Source organism: Haliotis rubra, unplaced genomic scaffold (assembly GCF_003918875.1).
Source record: "Haliotis rubra isolate DU_JTF1 unplaced genomic scaffold, ASM391887v1 Scf97, whole genome shotgun sequence".
In the NCBI taxonomy this organism is placed as follows: domain Eukaryota; kingdom Metazoa; phylum Mollusca; class Gastropoda; order Lepetellida; family Haliotidae; genus Haliotis; species Haliotis rubra.
In genome coordinates this window covers 1,942,043-1,959,641 of record NW_025767712.1, presented here as the reverse complement: position 1 = coordinate 1,959,641, position 17,599 = coordinate 1,942,043, and the positions used below count along the sequence as shown (strand labels likewise).

Sequence of the window (17,599 nt, the reverse complement as noted above, 5' to 3'; positions counted from 1 at the left end):
CACTGTTAGTTATACCATGTCACCATGATAGTGGATTTCTACATGAAGTGAAATTTGTTCTTCTAGGGATCAAGGAATGTTTCAAGGTCCAACTCTGTTGAAAAGTAAGTGTCTGAATTGTGTTTGAAGTATCATTAGATTATTGATTTTTGCTGAGTTAAATATGAAATACATTTTATGATGTACCACATGATGCTGTTAATGTGATCTGCAGCATACCAGTAAAGTAAGTATTTCAAAATCAAATGGTCTGTCTCTAAGTAATAACTTTTTGTATAAACTTTGTAATGAATATTTCAAATATGCATAAGAGCCGTCCTTGTGGGTATTCCTTAAATGAACTGGTACCCGGTAGTAACTTGCTTCTTGTCTTAGCTGTTAACACCTGGGGTTCAATGTACAATGTATCACCTGGATGAGATGAATGCTCATGCTGTAGACCTGACTCTGTGGTATGCTTTGCTGAGATTCAGGTATTTACCAGCTGCTTTATTATACATGTAGGTGATATTTTACTTATCTACATTTCCAATAATGCAATCTTTTGATTTGCACACATAATTCCATCACCATGATACGGTATCTCACACCCAAAGAGCACACTGCCATCAATGAATTGAACAAATATGACTACCATGGAGTTTCATGTGACCTAAGCTGCACACATCACTACTGTCATGAGGTACTCTGACACTGAGTATTCTCTGTTCAGCACTGTAATTTCATACGTTAATATGTACGTTATTTGCTTTGTCATCACTTCTGAATTTTGTCAGGTTTGGTCGGCATGTGCATGATTTTGGAATGTGAAAGTGTCCTGTGCAGCTTGAATCATGTAATCCTTAGGGCTGATGGGGTAGCCTAGTGGTCATGCTGAAAACCCGGGTTGGATTCCCCACATGGGAAAATGTTTGAAGCCTATTTGTGGTGTCCCCTGCCATGATATTGCTGGAATATTGGTAAAAGTGGCGTAAAACTAAACTCACTCACTCACTCATGTAATCCTTAGGTTGTTTGATGTTTAGAAGTCTTTAGAATTGCAGTAATGACAAAGTAGCAATTGTACGGATGACAGCTTCTTGGATATTTATATGGTGATGTTTTGATACAGATTCTTATACTGTTATTATTATTATTATTGGATATTTATATAGCGCACATATTCACGCACTAGTGCATGCTCAAGGCACTGGTATTTTTTCCCTCGATCATTGGATGACAATCTCAACGGCACATCTTATTATCAAACTCAACTCCCTCAACTCCCACAAGGTGCACCAAGTTATTGCGGCTTTCCCATCCTTATGGGGTACCCATTCACAGCTGGGTGGACTGGGACACATAGTCACAGTACTTTGTCCAAGTTTACTGCACGTTTTGTACCCGCAACTAGGTGTTTGTATGTATTCATGTGGCCACCATCTGGTCATATACCAACGGATTCTAGTGGTGTGACAATTCATTGATACGCATCGATGCATCGATCCATGGGCCACTGATACAGTGAATCGATACAAAGTTTTACATTGTCATATATCCCAATACGATACTTCAAATGGGCCACACAATACATCGATGTTTCTCTTTGAACATTGCCGAATCGCGATATCTGTCAAGAAAAAGGACTTACTTTTATTTGATGATTAAAATATTTTCCCTTCATAAGTAAACGTTTTTTCAGAAATTCTTGTTTCAAGAACTGTGTCAGACATTGCACTCGCATGTTTTAACATTCACAAAGTCTGTGTATAAACTTAATTATCTCGTTACCGAATGAACATTAAAAAACGCTGGCAGAATTTGACCAAATACTTTATAATGGTTTTGTTTTGATCTTAAGGTGTTTTACAGTTAGTGTTAGAATTAAAGATTCTAGTATCGGGATTCGAATCATATCGCAGCTTCAGTGCACAATACTTTGGCAAAGCAATATATCGTCGTGACTAAAATTATAATATCGTCATGTATCGTATCACAGGTTGTATGCCAATACCAGCTCTAACGAATTCGTGGGTTCTTTTAAGTGCACAGAGTTCTGTACTGTACACTAGGGGTTGTGACAACACTGAAAGAGTCTGCTGATTCGTTGATGATGGTATAAGGATTTATGGCATACATCTCTGTATGAATATGAAAGAATTTGTAATCCATAAAACTGCTACTTTGTCATGTAATGCTTGGTGGCAGGTCTGATTAGCCAATTCATTTATAGAAGCATTCTCTCTCTGTGAGAAATCCCTGTTGGAATAATGCTTTGGTTCAATATTAAGAGATTGCATTATATGTGATGTGGGATAAGTATATAAATATCAAGTACATTAGATATTGATAATGAAAGTCATCATTAGACAACAGTCACTACAATCATGAGAGCTGTACACCATTTTGTTATCATTCATCTGTCTCAGGTCAGTACATCCCAAATTGTCTCCAATGAACTCTTATGATGGTGTTACACCTTTACGACCTCGTACAAGACCAAGATCTGGCTCAGAAAGTTCCTTCTCCGAGTCCGAGCTCACCAACGGAACAATTCGACCACGCTCAATCAATTCAGACTCTAATGTGATATATGAAGTAGAACCTGTGAGGGAGGAGTCAGGAGATGGTGCTGACAAATCAGAGAATTCTGTTGGTGTGAGTGACAGTTCAGATACCCAACCAAAGCCAGTGTTATCATTGAAGCATAAAGCAAACTCAGAAGAACATGATGGCTTGGAGGATTTTAAGGATGCAATTGACAGCAAGATACCAACATTTTTCTCAGCAATGAAACCAAGGTAAGTGGAATTTAGTTTATGCCTTGCACGTATTAATAATAATAATGATGCTAATTTTTGTGCCTAGAATCCAACACAATGCTGCTCTCTGGCGTTACATTATTACCCTGACAGAATTGTACTTTCAAAGTTGCTACTAAGCGCTCCGCGCGACCGTATAGGTCCGTACATCCATTTCTAAGGTACCCATTTTGAACAGCTGGGTGGACTGAGTGCAAAGTGGGTGAAGTGCCTTGCCCAGGGACACAACACAGTATGAGACCCAGGTCACAAATTTTGGTGTCTCCATCGGGATTCGAACCCGGGCCTTTGGCGTGAGAGGCCAGCATGCTAACCACTACACCACCGTGCTCCACGTATTGCGTCAACTGTACATATATACATCTCAACACTGCTCATGTCCATCTTCTTCTGGGAGTGTGGGGCAGCCTAATGGTTAAAGTGTCTGCTAGTCAGTGCTCATCAAGACCTGGGTTTGATTCCCCACATGGGTACAATGTCTGAAGCCTATTTCTGGTGTTCCCTCCTTCATATTGCTAGACTATTGCTAAAAGCGGCGAAAAACATACTCACTCACACCGTCTTCATCTTCAACCTCCGTTGGATTGCCTAGTGTTAATATGGTTAAAGCTGTGGCATGTAGCTTATTCACATCCCATTTTCATCTTGGCAGTCAGGTAGCCTAGTATTGTGGTTGGATTGTTCGTCTTACCTAAGATCTGTGTTCCCAGGTACTTTATCAGTAGAGGACGTAACGTGTACGCGAGACGGTCCCCCGTTACGCGTACGAGTGACTACCTGAGAGGGGGTCACTCATTCGCGTGACTGCCTCATCACAGACACTGTCAGACAGGGAAATTCTGCATGTCACACAAAACACGTCTAAACGTGTTATTTATGAAAATAATAAACTAACTTTGCTACAGTCATTGATAGGTGTTCAAGTTATTGATTGACACAAATGAAAACGTAAAAAGAAAACATTAAATAGTCAAATTTTGACAAAAATGTGCAAAATGTAAGTAAAATTTTTACGATATTGAACAGTGAATTTCACCTATGTTTATAAGAATTCAATGTTTGGTGCCCCCATTTTGAGATGTTACTAGAAGTATCAGAGTAAAACTAAACTCACATGCCAAAGTGAAAAACATGATAACAGTTCTATAATTGTTTAACATCAATTTGTCATAAAGTAACTGTTATCAGTAACAAATATTTATAACTTTATCTGTGGCTATCAGTTGAAAATACCAGCCATGGTTGTGAATATGAATGCTATTCCGAGGAATTATCTTTCTAAGGTTGACCGGAGGATTCTGGGCCTAGATTTTCGAAGCTCTCTTAGCACTAAGATAGTCGTAAGTGCCATTCATTAACATTAACTTACGACTATCTTAGCTCTAAGAGAGCTTCGAAAATCTAGGCCCTGGGTGGTAAGAGCCACACAAATGTCTTGCTTATGTTGTGTCATTTAGAGCTGAGTATCACCTGAGATCTTGTGATGCGATACTTGTCATGATATGAACAGACCATACCACTGGTATCACAATACACCTCACCATATAGAAAGAAATCATGAAATCACTGAAATAATACTCTTTCGCTACATAAATACATGGTCAACACCATGGGTTTTTTTATTTCAAGGACTTTTCAAAACCCAAAATTTGCTTAAGTGCATCCTCTATTAACACTGTGTGTTCAACCAAACTTGGGATCCAATTATCATGTGTACCTGAGAAACAAGGGCATCATCATAGGTATCAGTGAAGTTTTACATCCTCGCGTCATTGTACACAGACTAGTGCTGTGATGGGATACCTGGGATGGGTGGGTAATGAGTTGGACCCGTTTACCCGTCTCAATACCGGGACCCGTTATGATCATGATGTGACTAATCATAGATTAAACAATGTAATATGTTGTCTTTCAGTGGCATTTAGAAGTTGTACATTGAAGTCCAAGATATTTTTTATGGATTAAACTTCTTTTTTAATTTCTCTCACAAGCGTTTGAGACCATTCCAGGTCCCTTCATCAGGTGAGTTCACCTGATGAAGGGACCTGGAATGGTCTCAAACGCTGAGAGAAATTAAAAAAAGAAGTTTAATCCATAAAAAATATCTTGGACTTCAATGTAATATGTTATTCTTTCGTGATTAAAAGATTGTATTGTTTTTGAAGATTTGTTAAAATTTACAGTCACCTGTTTTGAATGTAATACATGGTTAAGATATTGAAAAACTCGAAAATTTAGCCTCCGAGCTGAAGAAAATATTGCCATTTCTTACAATTTGATGTCAGGAATTAACGTTACGGGTATCAGGGTAGGGTAATAGTGGGTGGGGTACCCGGGTAGAAATTGAACCCGTCCCAGCCCTAACACAGACTGCATGGATCAATGATCAATCAACAACTTGTCTTGTCCAGACTTGATTATTCATACAATGAGTTAAAAAAGTTAAGCTAGTCATTTCTTTCATATCATTATATCCCAGTGTCAGGGGTTTTCGATGATGTAAGACAAAACCGTATTTTTTATCATGTCATTTAAAGTTTCTATTTTACTAACCCTGAGTGATAAAGAATATATTCATCTAATTCACGCGAAAATATCAAGTGTTCCCTACCAAAATAGCGTTCTCCACATCCGGGTATTTTGTATGGGTTTTCGACGATGAGCCATACTTTTCGCTCCGCACTGCGAGGGAGTGTTGTGATCAAGTGGCTTCCTATTTATATATTGCCTGTCACTAGCAGACGACTGATCTTACTGAAATTTTGCTTACTATTTCTTGTTATATAGGCAATTGATTATTTTGCATCTGAAGTATTAACAATCTCGGGTAAATAATATTGATGTTTGTTTGCTTTTTATATAACTTAACTTCCGGATTTTCATTGTCAATAAAACATCTCACGACAGTGAGACTGCTTGTGCACTCCGATCGTGCACGAACTCCCCCGATATAGCGCGAGCAATGCAATCATCCAGAACGTCGAATTCAGCTCGCTTTGGGATAGTTGATCTGTCATAACCTTGAAAACAGAATAACTGTAGTAGTATCAAGGTGGTCCTCCACTTCTTTGTGACCCGTGAAGATCCAGGGTAGAATAGGTCTTCAGCAACCCATGCTTGCCATAAAATGCGACTATGCATGTCGTAGGAAGCGACTAACGGGATCGGGTGGTCAGGCTCGCTGACTTGGTTGACACATGTCATCGGTTCCCAATTGCGCAGATCAATGCTCATGCTGTTGATCACAGGATTGTCTGGTCCAGATTGGATTATTTACAGATAGCTGGAATATTGCTGAGTGTGGCATAAAACTAAACTCAGTCACTCACTCACCACTTCTTTGTCTTCTTTCAACAAATATTACTTCAATCCTTAACTGACTTTATGGTATATAATATTTTTCCTTATCCTGACTCATGCTCTTTTTGCTTGTCTTCTTCTTCTTGCGAACATAGTGGAACACTTGTATCTCCCTAATTGAAGCTCCCTTCAATTTAAAATCACTAATTAGTATTCACCACGAGTTACCTCCTTTCCACAAGCTCGGGAACGAGGGCGCCACCTCTACCCATGTGCCTCACTCTCTCCTTCTTCGCCCAGTGAGCTGGACGTGAGAGCGCCTGTGTCTCCCGACACACTATATCCTTTGATTATATTTAGTTAGTTACCTCGTGATAGACATCTATAGAGGTTTAGCTAGTATCCTTCAACGATTATATATTGATATTTAGTCGCTTTTTCTACAGTTATTCACGGACGCCGTGTTTGTTTCAGTGGATTACGTTGATAAAAATTCTGTACTATTGCAGATTACGCTTTTATGCTGCTGCTGATCCACCTTTAATATGATGTACGGCTAGCCATGTTTATTATATTCACATTGCAGTTGCGGTACTAATTTATCCAATTCTACCTCTTTATTAATATTTACTTTGCGCTTTGGCACGCTACAGCAGATAGGTCGCGATGCAGAGTCTAGTATGACTGATACATCGGAACCCTCGCCAGTCTACTGCTGTTGGCCGACTCCTCCCGTGTGGTGTTCGCTAGAGTGGTGGAGAGGTGTGGGGCGTGATCCGCCATCTCAAGAAGCATTCTGCTTCCCCAGACATCCCATCGTCGCAGCAGAAGACTAGAGGGTTTTCTACTACATCTCAACAACCGAGACCGCTCCCCATCGGGTTTGGGCCTGTATGATGATCAGCCGGTCATCATACCGATGTACATCAAAGATTGACCGATGTCGCACAGATCAGCATGCAGCCTGATGTACCAACGCGAGATATGCCGATGATCGTCCTGAGGGTCCCATCATTACCAACACTCAACGCAGACGCCGCGACACCCAGGGCAGCGCCGACCTCTGAGGGAAAATCAACGAAGTCTACTAGGACTTTCTCAACCGAGATTGTTCCAGCCGATGACCTGGACCTCTACGATGATCAGCTGATCATCATACCCGACGTATCGCCACAAGAAACGCACCGGGATTAGCTACAACGACATCAGCAGAGATCACCATGCAGCCTGATGCCTCTACACTGATGTCGGACGATTTTCCGTGGACCCTCTCCATTAACACCGCAGATAAAGCACCGACGACCTCGCCGCAGACCATCCCAGAAGACATGATGCTACAAATTATGAACATCATGGAGGACCAATATCTCGCGGTAGCAGGGTCCGAAGTTTTCAGCGAAGGCTCCAACGTGACAGCACCCCAGAGGCACCCCCGCCAACGTAGCAGCCAGGACGATGTCACCTTCGGGCGAAGAAGTCACGGACCACCTTGACGAAGGACCTAGATGTACAGCCTTTCGCTAAGGCCTTCGCTGCGGCGAAAGGACCTAGATGTACAGCCTTCGCTAGCGAAAGAACCTAAATGTACAGCCTTCGCCGAAGGACTTCGCCAAGGCAGGATAGATCATCGCCTTATGGCGGTTTCATCCCTAGATGTGGACTCGGACCATCAGACATCACGGAAGCCTTCGCTGAAGGTCATATCGTCGCTCCTCCGACCGACGCAGAGGAAGCTTCAAGGCATGCGCCGAGGACACCTGAATCCAGATCATCATCATCTAGAAGGACATCGAGGGACTATACAAGAGCTTCACAAAACTATCAACGCTCCCTCACAAGTCTCTCGAAGATCAACCCATAGACAAGTTGATCATCGATATCAAGTATAAGAACTACAATCGTGATATTGGTTCTGTTGAATCCATGACGAGACGTATGTTCGCTGGCCTAAATAGATCTAGAACGATCAATTAGACACTTATCACCAGACTTCGTGAATACGACTTCTGAATATGATAAGATGATCCATGCGCCATACTTAGGCAAGCGCCACGACCCCACATCCTGTTAAACACAGAGGCTGTTCACTTAAACAAGCCATATATATATTTATATATATATATATATATACTAATCGGGCTTTGATTCTCGACACCTTCGCGATGGTCGCTAAGGCTAAGTGGCTCCAAGTCTACTTCACCCAGAAGATCTAGAAGGGATACTTCGAGAACTTCGCTGCGAAGTCTCCTCGGGCGCTCACCGAGGAAGTCTCCTCCAAGGTTTCCATATACTAGCCACTCGTCATATATAGCTACTGTCAGTCCGTTTCAAGACGCCGCATAAGTTGATTATCAACTGTATGCCAGATGCCGCCTATAAGCCTACGCCAAGATAATTGCTCAGGCTATTTACAACACAGAACGTCAGCTGTATTATTAGTCAACGACATTTCATAGATCTTCACAGAAATCAACTATTCCGTGATAAATTGCTAATATACAACTCGACGACGATACGATTATCTACATGCGTGACCATTACGCATATCTGCAGACAATTCAATATCGAAATTGAACAGCAGCCTTGTTACAGCCAGTATAACTCTTAATCGTCAAAGTTCTGAGAAGAAATATGTACAACAAGTTCAACGCTAATTCTACAATTATGACGCATACATTCATGTATACAGTCTACAAGCTCACAACTTGCAAGTTGTTTATACCCTTTATATATAAGGAAGTCGGAATTATATTCAAAACTGAAATTACTTTCACGACAACCAGGAAAATAACCTACCCAGCATAAAATTACAGAGCGAGATTTTCGCCGGAGGTTTCGCAAGTTACCATTAACCCTCGAAACACGTGGTCACCGGAATAACTTCGAAGCTACGGTGAAGACCGACGCTTATGCTAATATCAACGAATTTACAAGAATTTATTCAAGGTGGGTTTTTCCCCGCTACACCGGTGACATCACAGCTGGTATTATACAGAATCAAAATGCCTTGTTCTGATTGGACCATGAGGGACAACGACCTACACAGAGGTCGATCTCTATTCACAGTTCAAGACTTACGCCACAAGTGACAACTATATATCAGTGAACGAAAGCAAGCCTCATTACAGTCCAGTTAACCTGAACATTCATGATTAGACTGCCTTTCTTCAAGATAGAGACCTCCCCTGTCAAGTTAAGACGAGGGATCGGCAGTCAGGCGATTTTACATAAAGTTCAACGAGGACAGACACACCTGGTTGTGCACCTACATCGCCAAGGACTTCGCAGGCTTAATTACCTAGACGAAAGATACAAGTGGATCTAAATCCACAGCGTTTCAGACTACAGCTGAATTTCATCAAGCTTAATAACACAACTAGATGGTTAGTAAACCTACTAAACTTCTGTTTGGAGAATAAACGAAATTTCACGCCAACCTGGGGATATGAATATAGTGCTCCAACACCTCACAAGTGAGGTTTATGAACACGCCTGGATGACATACTTGGACCCCATGATACGATGATTCTATCAAGATGGCCAGCAAGAGCACTGTAAATTTATCTCCACCAAACCAAACAGGAGTAAAAAAAAAAAAAAATGCAACAGATTATTTCCTCTATCATCAACTTACGCAGAGAGAAGTCTCATGTACTATATCTCCATTTGGATCAGAACTGTCATACTACGTGCATATGCGGATGGACCTATTCCGACCCTCCATGAGCTTAATACTCATGATATTATAGCTTAACTTCTACAATTGTTCCACACAAATGTGATTGAAATATTGGAGGGTTTATTTCTGAGATCCGATATGGTGGTTGCAAACCATTATCTGAGAGATATCACCACCGAGGACGCCTCAGGTATACACCAATTCGATCCCATGGTCCTCGCACAACAGCTGACAGTTCTCGAGAAGATAAGTCAATCTAACAGATTTTACTTATCTTATAACAATACTAAATAGCTTCATGCTATATATAATTTACTTAAGTTCCTTTTATCATCACAGTACTATGATTATTACATCATACAATATATAAGTTAACAACTCTACAGAGTTTGTTATTATATATATTTACCTTAAGTTATTCATATCTTAAGAGTAATATTATGGTTACATGATAAATGCATCAGCTAACAAACTCTACAGAGTTTTTGGCTATTTTATACATAGCTTAAGTTAATTAAGCTTAACAAACTCTACGAGTTTTACTATTATATAGGTAACTTAAGCTAATTATACCTTAAGCATAGTACTATACTCATATTATTAAAATATATTGGCTAACAAACTCTAAGGAGTTTTGCTATTATATAGGTAGCTTAAGCTTATTCATATCTTAAGCTTAGTACTATGTTTATATCATATAAGTAGATTAGCTAACAAACTCTAAAGAGTTTTTGCTATTTGGCTTAAGTATCATCATATTTCTAAGCAATATGGTTATATTATAACATGTATTAGCTAACAAACTCTACAGAGTTTTAGCTATTATATATGTAACTTAAGCTTATTCATATCTTAAAGCAATAGTACTATGTTTATATCATATAGGTATATTAGCTATCAAAACTCTAAAAGAGGGTTTTGCTATTATATATTTCTCGCTTAAGTTTCATCATATTTTAAGCTTTATAGTTACATTATAACATGTATTAGCTAACAAACTCTAACGGAGTTCTTGCTATTATATATGTAGCTTAAGTTTTCCTTCATAAGCTCAATACTAGGTTTATATCATAGCTAACAAACTCTAAAGGGTTGTTTTCAGCTATTATACAATTAGCTTAAGTTTTCATCATATCTTAAGCAGTATGGTTACATTATAAAGTTGTATTAGCTAACAACGTGAGTTTTTGTTATTATATATATATAGCTTAAGTTTCATCATAACTTAAGCTCAGTACTATAAGCTTAGTACTATGGTTTACGTTATAAACATATTAGCTAATAAACTCTACAGAGTTTTGGCTATTATATATGTAGCTTAAGTTAATAATATCTTAAGCACAATACTATACTCATATTGTAAAATATATTAGCTAACAAACTCTAATGGAGTTCTGCTATTATATATGTTGCTTAAGTTCATTATATCTTAAGCACAATATATCATATTGTAAAATATATTAGCTAACAAACTCTACAGAGTTTTGCTATTATATATATTTACCTTAAGTTATTCATATCTTAAGCACACTACTATACTCATATTGTGATAAATATATCAGCTAACAAACTCTACAGAGTTTTTGCTATATATATAGCTTAAGTTAATTACTTATAGCTCAGTAAGTTACTAATATTATAAATAACAAACTCTACAGAGTTTTACTATTATATAGGTAACTTAAGCTAATTATACCTTAAGCATAGTACTATACTCATATTATTAAAATATATTTAGCTAACAAACTCTAAGGAGTTTTGCTATTATATAGGTAGCTTAAGCTTATTCATATCTTAAGCTTAGTACTATGTTTATATCATATAAGTAGATTAGCTAACAAACTCTAAAGAGTTTTTTGCTATTTATATGGCTTAAGTATCATCATATTTCTAAGCAATATGGTTATATTATAACATGTATTAGCTAACAAACTCTACAGAGTTTTAGCTATTATATATGTAACTTAAGCTTATTCATATCTTAAAGCTTAGTACTATGTTTATATCATATAGGTATATTAGCTATCAAAACTCTAAAAGAGGGTTTTGCTATTATATATTTAAGCTTAAGTTTCATCATATTTTAAGCTTTATAGTTACATTATAACATGTATTAGCTAACAAACTCTCACGGAGTTCTTGCTATTATATATGTAGCTTAAGTTTTCCTTCATAAGCTCAATACTAGGTTTATATCATAGCTAACAAACTCTAAAGGGTTGTTTTATATTATACAATTAGCTTAAGTTTTCATCATATCTTAAGCAGTATGGTTTACATTATAAAGGTATTAGCTAACAAAACTCGATTTGAGTTTTGTTATTATATATATATAGCTTAAGTTTCATCATAACTTACTAAGCTCAGTACTATAAGCTTAGTACTATGGTTATTTTGCTATTATAAACATATTAGCTAATAAACTCTACAGAGTTTTATTAGCTATTATATATGTAGCTTAAGTTAATAATATCTTAAGCACAATACTATACTCATATTGTAAAATATATTAGCTAACAAACTCTACGGAGTTCTGCTATTATATATATGTTGCTTAAGTTCATTATATCTTAAGCACACTACTATACTCATATTGTAAAATATATTAGCTAACAAACTCTACGGGAGTTTTGCTATTATATATGTAGCTTAAGTTAATTATATCTTAAGCACACTACTATACTCATATTGTAAAAAATATATTAGCTAACAAAACCCTACAGAGTTTTACTATATATATGTAGCTTAAGTTAATTATATCTTAAGCTCAGTACTATACTAATATTATAAATATATATTAGCTAACAAACTCTACAGAGTTTGGCTATTATATATGTAGCTTAAGTTAATTATAGCTTAAGCACAGTACTATACTCATATTATAAAAATATATTAGCTAACAAACTCTACAGAGTTTGGCTATTATATATGTAGCTTAAGTTAATTATAGCTTAAGCACAGTACTATACTCATATTATAAAAATATATTAGCTAACAAACTCTACAGAGTTTTTGCTATTATATATGTAGCTAAAGCTTATTCATATCTTAAGCTCAGCATTATATCTATATCATATAAGTATATTAACTAACAAACTCTAAAGAGTTTGCTATTATATAATTAGCTTAAGTTTAATCATATCTTAAGCTTAGTACTATGTTATATCTTAAAGTATTTTAGCTAACAAACTCTAAGGAGTTTATACTAGCATATTAACAAGCTTAAGTCTATTAGTCTTAAGCATTGTATTAATGTTATATATACTTTATCATAATAAGTACATGGTAATAACCTTTTATATGGCAGCTGATAAGTTAGCAGCAGGAATTCATCAATTCAGTGCCTTTTATGAAGTTCCCATAGGGTTATTACAATCATCACAGTTCAAATCACTAATTATTAAAAATCCAAAGTATTAGATATTCCCACCTCCGTTCCGTAGGATGCTACAAGCAAAAGAGCATGAGTCAGGATAAGGAAAATATGTAATTTTTGGAGTAAAATTGATATTTTATACTTATCCTGACTCATGAGGTCAGCCCTCCCATCCTCCCCAAATAACACTTTGGATTTCCCCTGTAAATTCAAATGTTGGGCTCAGTATATGAGGAGAGAGTGAGGCACATGGGTAGAGGTGGCGCCCTCGTTCCCGCGCTTGTGGAAAGGAGGTAACTCGTGGTGAATACTAATTAGTGATTTTAAATTGAAGGGAGCTTCAATTAGGGAGATACAAGTGTTCCACTATGTTCGCAAGAAGAAGAAGACAAGCAAAAAGAGCATGAGTCAGGATAAGTATAAAATATCAATTTTACTCCAAAAATTACATTTTGTTATTATATCATTAGTTCTTTTTACTTTTAGTGTCACTGAAATAACAGTTTTACCAAATAACGGAGTTCCTGTGGAACCATTCCTGGGAGCATGCAGATCCATTGTGCCTATATTTGGTGAGACAGAAATGCATTTTGCACTTATTACTAATATGTTGCATACTAAGAAAGTGTAATCCCAAATATAACATATGTTACATGATGAATACTTATAGGAAGTAAACATCTGATTTTGATTCATTGATGGATAGTGCTTTGAGACATTCATGGTCATCAAAGGAGCAATTCAAATAGCTAAATCTATTTTTAGAGATTAATTAGTTGGGAACAAACGTGGTTCAAATTTCACTGAATCCAAAATGATTTCAAAACTACTTACCAAACATTATCATATCTCATTGATATATGCAGATGGCCTATGGAAGATTCCCTAATATTCCCTATCATGGCAAATATGATACCAAATATAATAAATTTTTCCTTATCCTGACTCATGCTCTTTTGCTTGTCTTCTTCTTCTTGCGAACATAGTGGAACACTTGTATCTCCTTAATTGAAGCTCCCTTCAATGTAAAATCACTAATTAGTACTCACCAAGAGTTGCCTCCCTTTGCCTCCGCGCGGGAAAAGGTGGCGCCACCCTCTGGCCTCATGCTTCACTCTCTCCTTCTTCGCCGAGTGAGCAGGATGTGAGAGCGCCTGTGTCTCCTTACACACTATATCCTTTGGTTTTTCTTAGTTAGTTACCTCCTATAGCTTACTATAGAGGTATAGCTAGTATCCTTCATTAATATGTATTGATAATTAATCGTATTTCTACTGTTTATTCACGTGAGTTTGTGATTGCTCAGCTAGTATTACGTTGATGAAAATCTGTACTGTTTGCAGATTACGTTTTTATTCTGCTGCTGATCCGCATTAATATGCCCTAGCTGTACTGCGACCATGTTCATTTTATTCACGTTGCAGTTGCGGTACTAATTTATCCAATTCTGCCTTTTATAAATATTTACTTTGCGTTTGAGACGCGCAGCAGATAGGTCGCGTATGCAGAGTCTAGCCATGACTGATACACCTGAACCCCTCGCCAGTCTACTGCTGTTGGTCGACCTCCCTCCCGGTATTCCGCGAAGGTCGCGAAGGCTAAGTGGCTCCAAGTTTACTTCACCCAGAAGATCTAGAAGGGATACTTCGAGAGCTTCGCTAAGTCTCCGGCGTTCACCGAGGAAGTCTCCTCCAAGGTCTCCATATACTAACCACTCGTCATATATAGCCACTCGTCAGTCCGTTCAAGACATCGCATAAGTTGTCTATCAACTGTATGCCATATGCCGTCTATAAGCCTACGCGAAGACAATTGCACAGGCTATTTACAACACAGAACGTCGTTGTATTAATTAGTCAACGACGTTTCACAGATCTTCACAGGAATCAACTTTTCCGTATAGATTGCTAGTTATGCAATCCCGGACTACGATACGATTATCTACATGCGTGACCATTACGCAGATCTGCAGACAATTCAATATCAAAATTGAACAGCAGCCTTGTTACAGCGAGTATAACTCATAATCGTCAACGTTTTCTGAGAAGAAATATGTACAAGTTCAGCTTTAATTCTACAATTATGACGATACATTCATGTATACAGTCTACAAGCTGATAACTGGCAAGTTATTGTACCTTTATATAAGGAAGTCGGAATTATATTCAAGACTGAAGTTACTTTCACGACAGCCAGGAAAATAACCTACCCAGCATTAATATTTCAGAGCGAGGTATTTCGCGCCGGAGGTTTCGCGCGTTTACCATTAACCCTCGAAACACGTGGTCACTCGGGTAACTTCGGGAAGCTACGGTGAAGACTGACGATTATTCTAATATCAACGACGGCACGATATTATACAAGGTTCTTTTCCTGCTACACCGGTGACATCACAGCGCGGGTATTCTACAGAATCAAAATGCCTTGTTCTGATTGGACCGCGATGGACAACGCCCTACGCAGAGGTCGATCTTAGTTCACAGTTCAAGACTTAGGTTACAAGTGACAACTATATATCAGTGAACGAGCAAGCCTCCTTACAGTCCAGCTAATCTGAACCTTCATGATTGGGCTGCCTTCTTGAGGTTAGAGACCTCCCCTGTCAAGTTTAGGACGAGGGCACGGCAGTCAGGCGATTTTTACTTAAAGTTCAACGAGGACAGTCACACCTGGTTGTGCACCTACATCGTCAAGGACTTCGCAGCGAATTTACCTAGACGACGGGATACAAGTGGATCCAAATCCACAGCGTCTCAGACTACAGCTGAATTTCATCATCAAGCTACTAACACAACTAGATGGTTAGTAAACCTACTTAAGCTTTCTGATTGGAGGATTAAAACAAAAGTTTCACGCTCCAACTTGGGGATCTGTATATAGTGTTTGGACTCCATGATACGATGATTCTGTCACGATGGCCAGTAAGAGCACTGTATATATATCTCCACCGAACCAAACAGGAGGGAAAAATGCAACAGATTATTTCCTCTATCATCAAGTTACGCAGACTGAAGTCTCACGTACTACTATCTCCTTTTGGATCAGAACTGTCATACTACGTGCCTACAAGATTGCAGGACCCGACCCTCCATGAGCTTCTAATACTCATGATATTAGAACGCTAACTTCTACAATTGATCTACACAAGTGCTATTGGAATTATGGAGGGTTTATTTCTGGAGATCCGATATGGTGGTTGCCAACCATTATCTGAGAGATATCACCACCGAGGACGTCTCAGGTATCCACCAATTCGGTCCCATGGTCCTCGCACAACAGTTGACAGTTCCTCGGAGAAGATAAGTCAGTCTTACAGATTTCTACTTATCTTATAACAGTACTAAATACCTACATGCTATATATAACAGTACTATGGTTATTATATCATACAATATATAAGTTAACAACTCTACGGAGGTTGTTATTATATATTTACCTTAAGTTAATCATATCTTAAGCGTAGTACTATGGTTACATTATAAATGCATTAGCTAACAAACTCTACAGAGTTTTTGGGCTATTATATACGTAGCTTAAGTTAATTATATCTTAAGCACAGTACTATACTCATATTGTAAAAATATATTAGCTAACAAACTCTACAGAGTTTTTGCTATTATATAGGTAGCCTAAGCTTATTCATATCTTAAGCTCAGTACTATGTTTATATCATATAAGTATATTAGCTAACAAACTCTAAAGAGTTTTTTGCTATTATATATTTGGCTTAAGTTTCATCATACCTTAAGCATTATGGTTACATTATAACATGTATTAGCTAACAAACTCTACGGAGTTTTTGCTATTATATATGTAGCTTAAGCTTATTCATATCTTAAGCTCAGTACTATGTTTATATCATATAGGTATATTAGCTAACAAACTCTAAAGAGTTTTTGCTATTATATATTTGGCTTAAGTTTCATCATATCTTAAGCTCATGGTTACATTATAACATATATTAGCTAACAAACTCTACATAGAGTTTTGCTGTATATATGTAGCTTAAGTTTTCTTTCAGATCTTAAGCTCAATACTATATTTATATCATATAAGTATATTAGCTAACAAACTCTAAAGGGTTTTTTTGCTATTATATATTTCCATTTAAGTTTCATCATATCTTAAGCATTATGGTTACATTATAACATGTATTAGCTAACAAACTCTACAGAGTTTTTGCTATTATATATGTAGCTTAAGCTTATTCATATCTTAAGCTCAGTACTATGTTTATATCATATAGGTATATTAGCTAACAAACTCTAAAGAGTTTTTGCTATTATATATTTGGCTTAAGTTTCATCATATCTTAAGCATTATGGTTACATTATAACATATATTAGCTAACAAACTCTGAGTTTTGCTATTATATATGTAGCTTAAGTTTTTCTTCATATCTTAAGCTCAATACTATGTTTATATCATATAAGTATATTAGCT

At 37.4% G+C, this 17,599-nt stretch overlaps 1 protein-coding gene across 1 annotated transcript in view; it reads left to right on the top strand.

The window, feature by feature from the left end:
- LOC124265293 (pleckstrin homology domain-containing family A member 8-like) overlaps positions 1-17,599 on the top strand; it is a 37,775-nt gene that overhangs the window by 13,391 nt on the left and 6,785 nt on the right. The window contains exons 6-8 of the mRNA XM_046700082.1: positions 67-104; positions 2,409-2,780; positions 13,643-13,728. Coding sequence (XP_046556038.1) covers positions 67-104; positions 2,409-2,780; positions 13,643-13,728 — 496 coding nt within the window. The remainder of the gene's footprint in view (positions 1-66; positions 105-2,408; positions 2,781-13,642; positions 13,729-17,599) is intronic.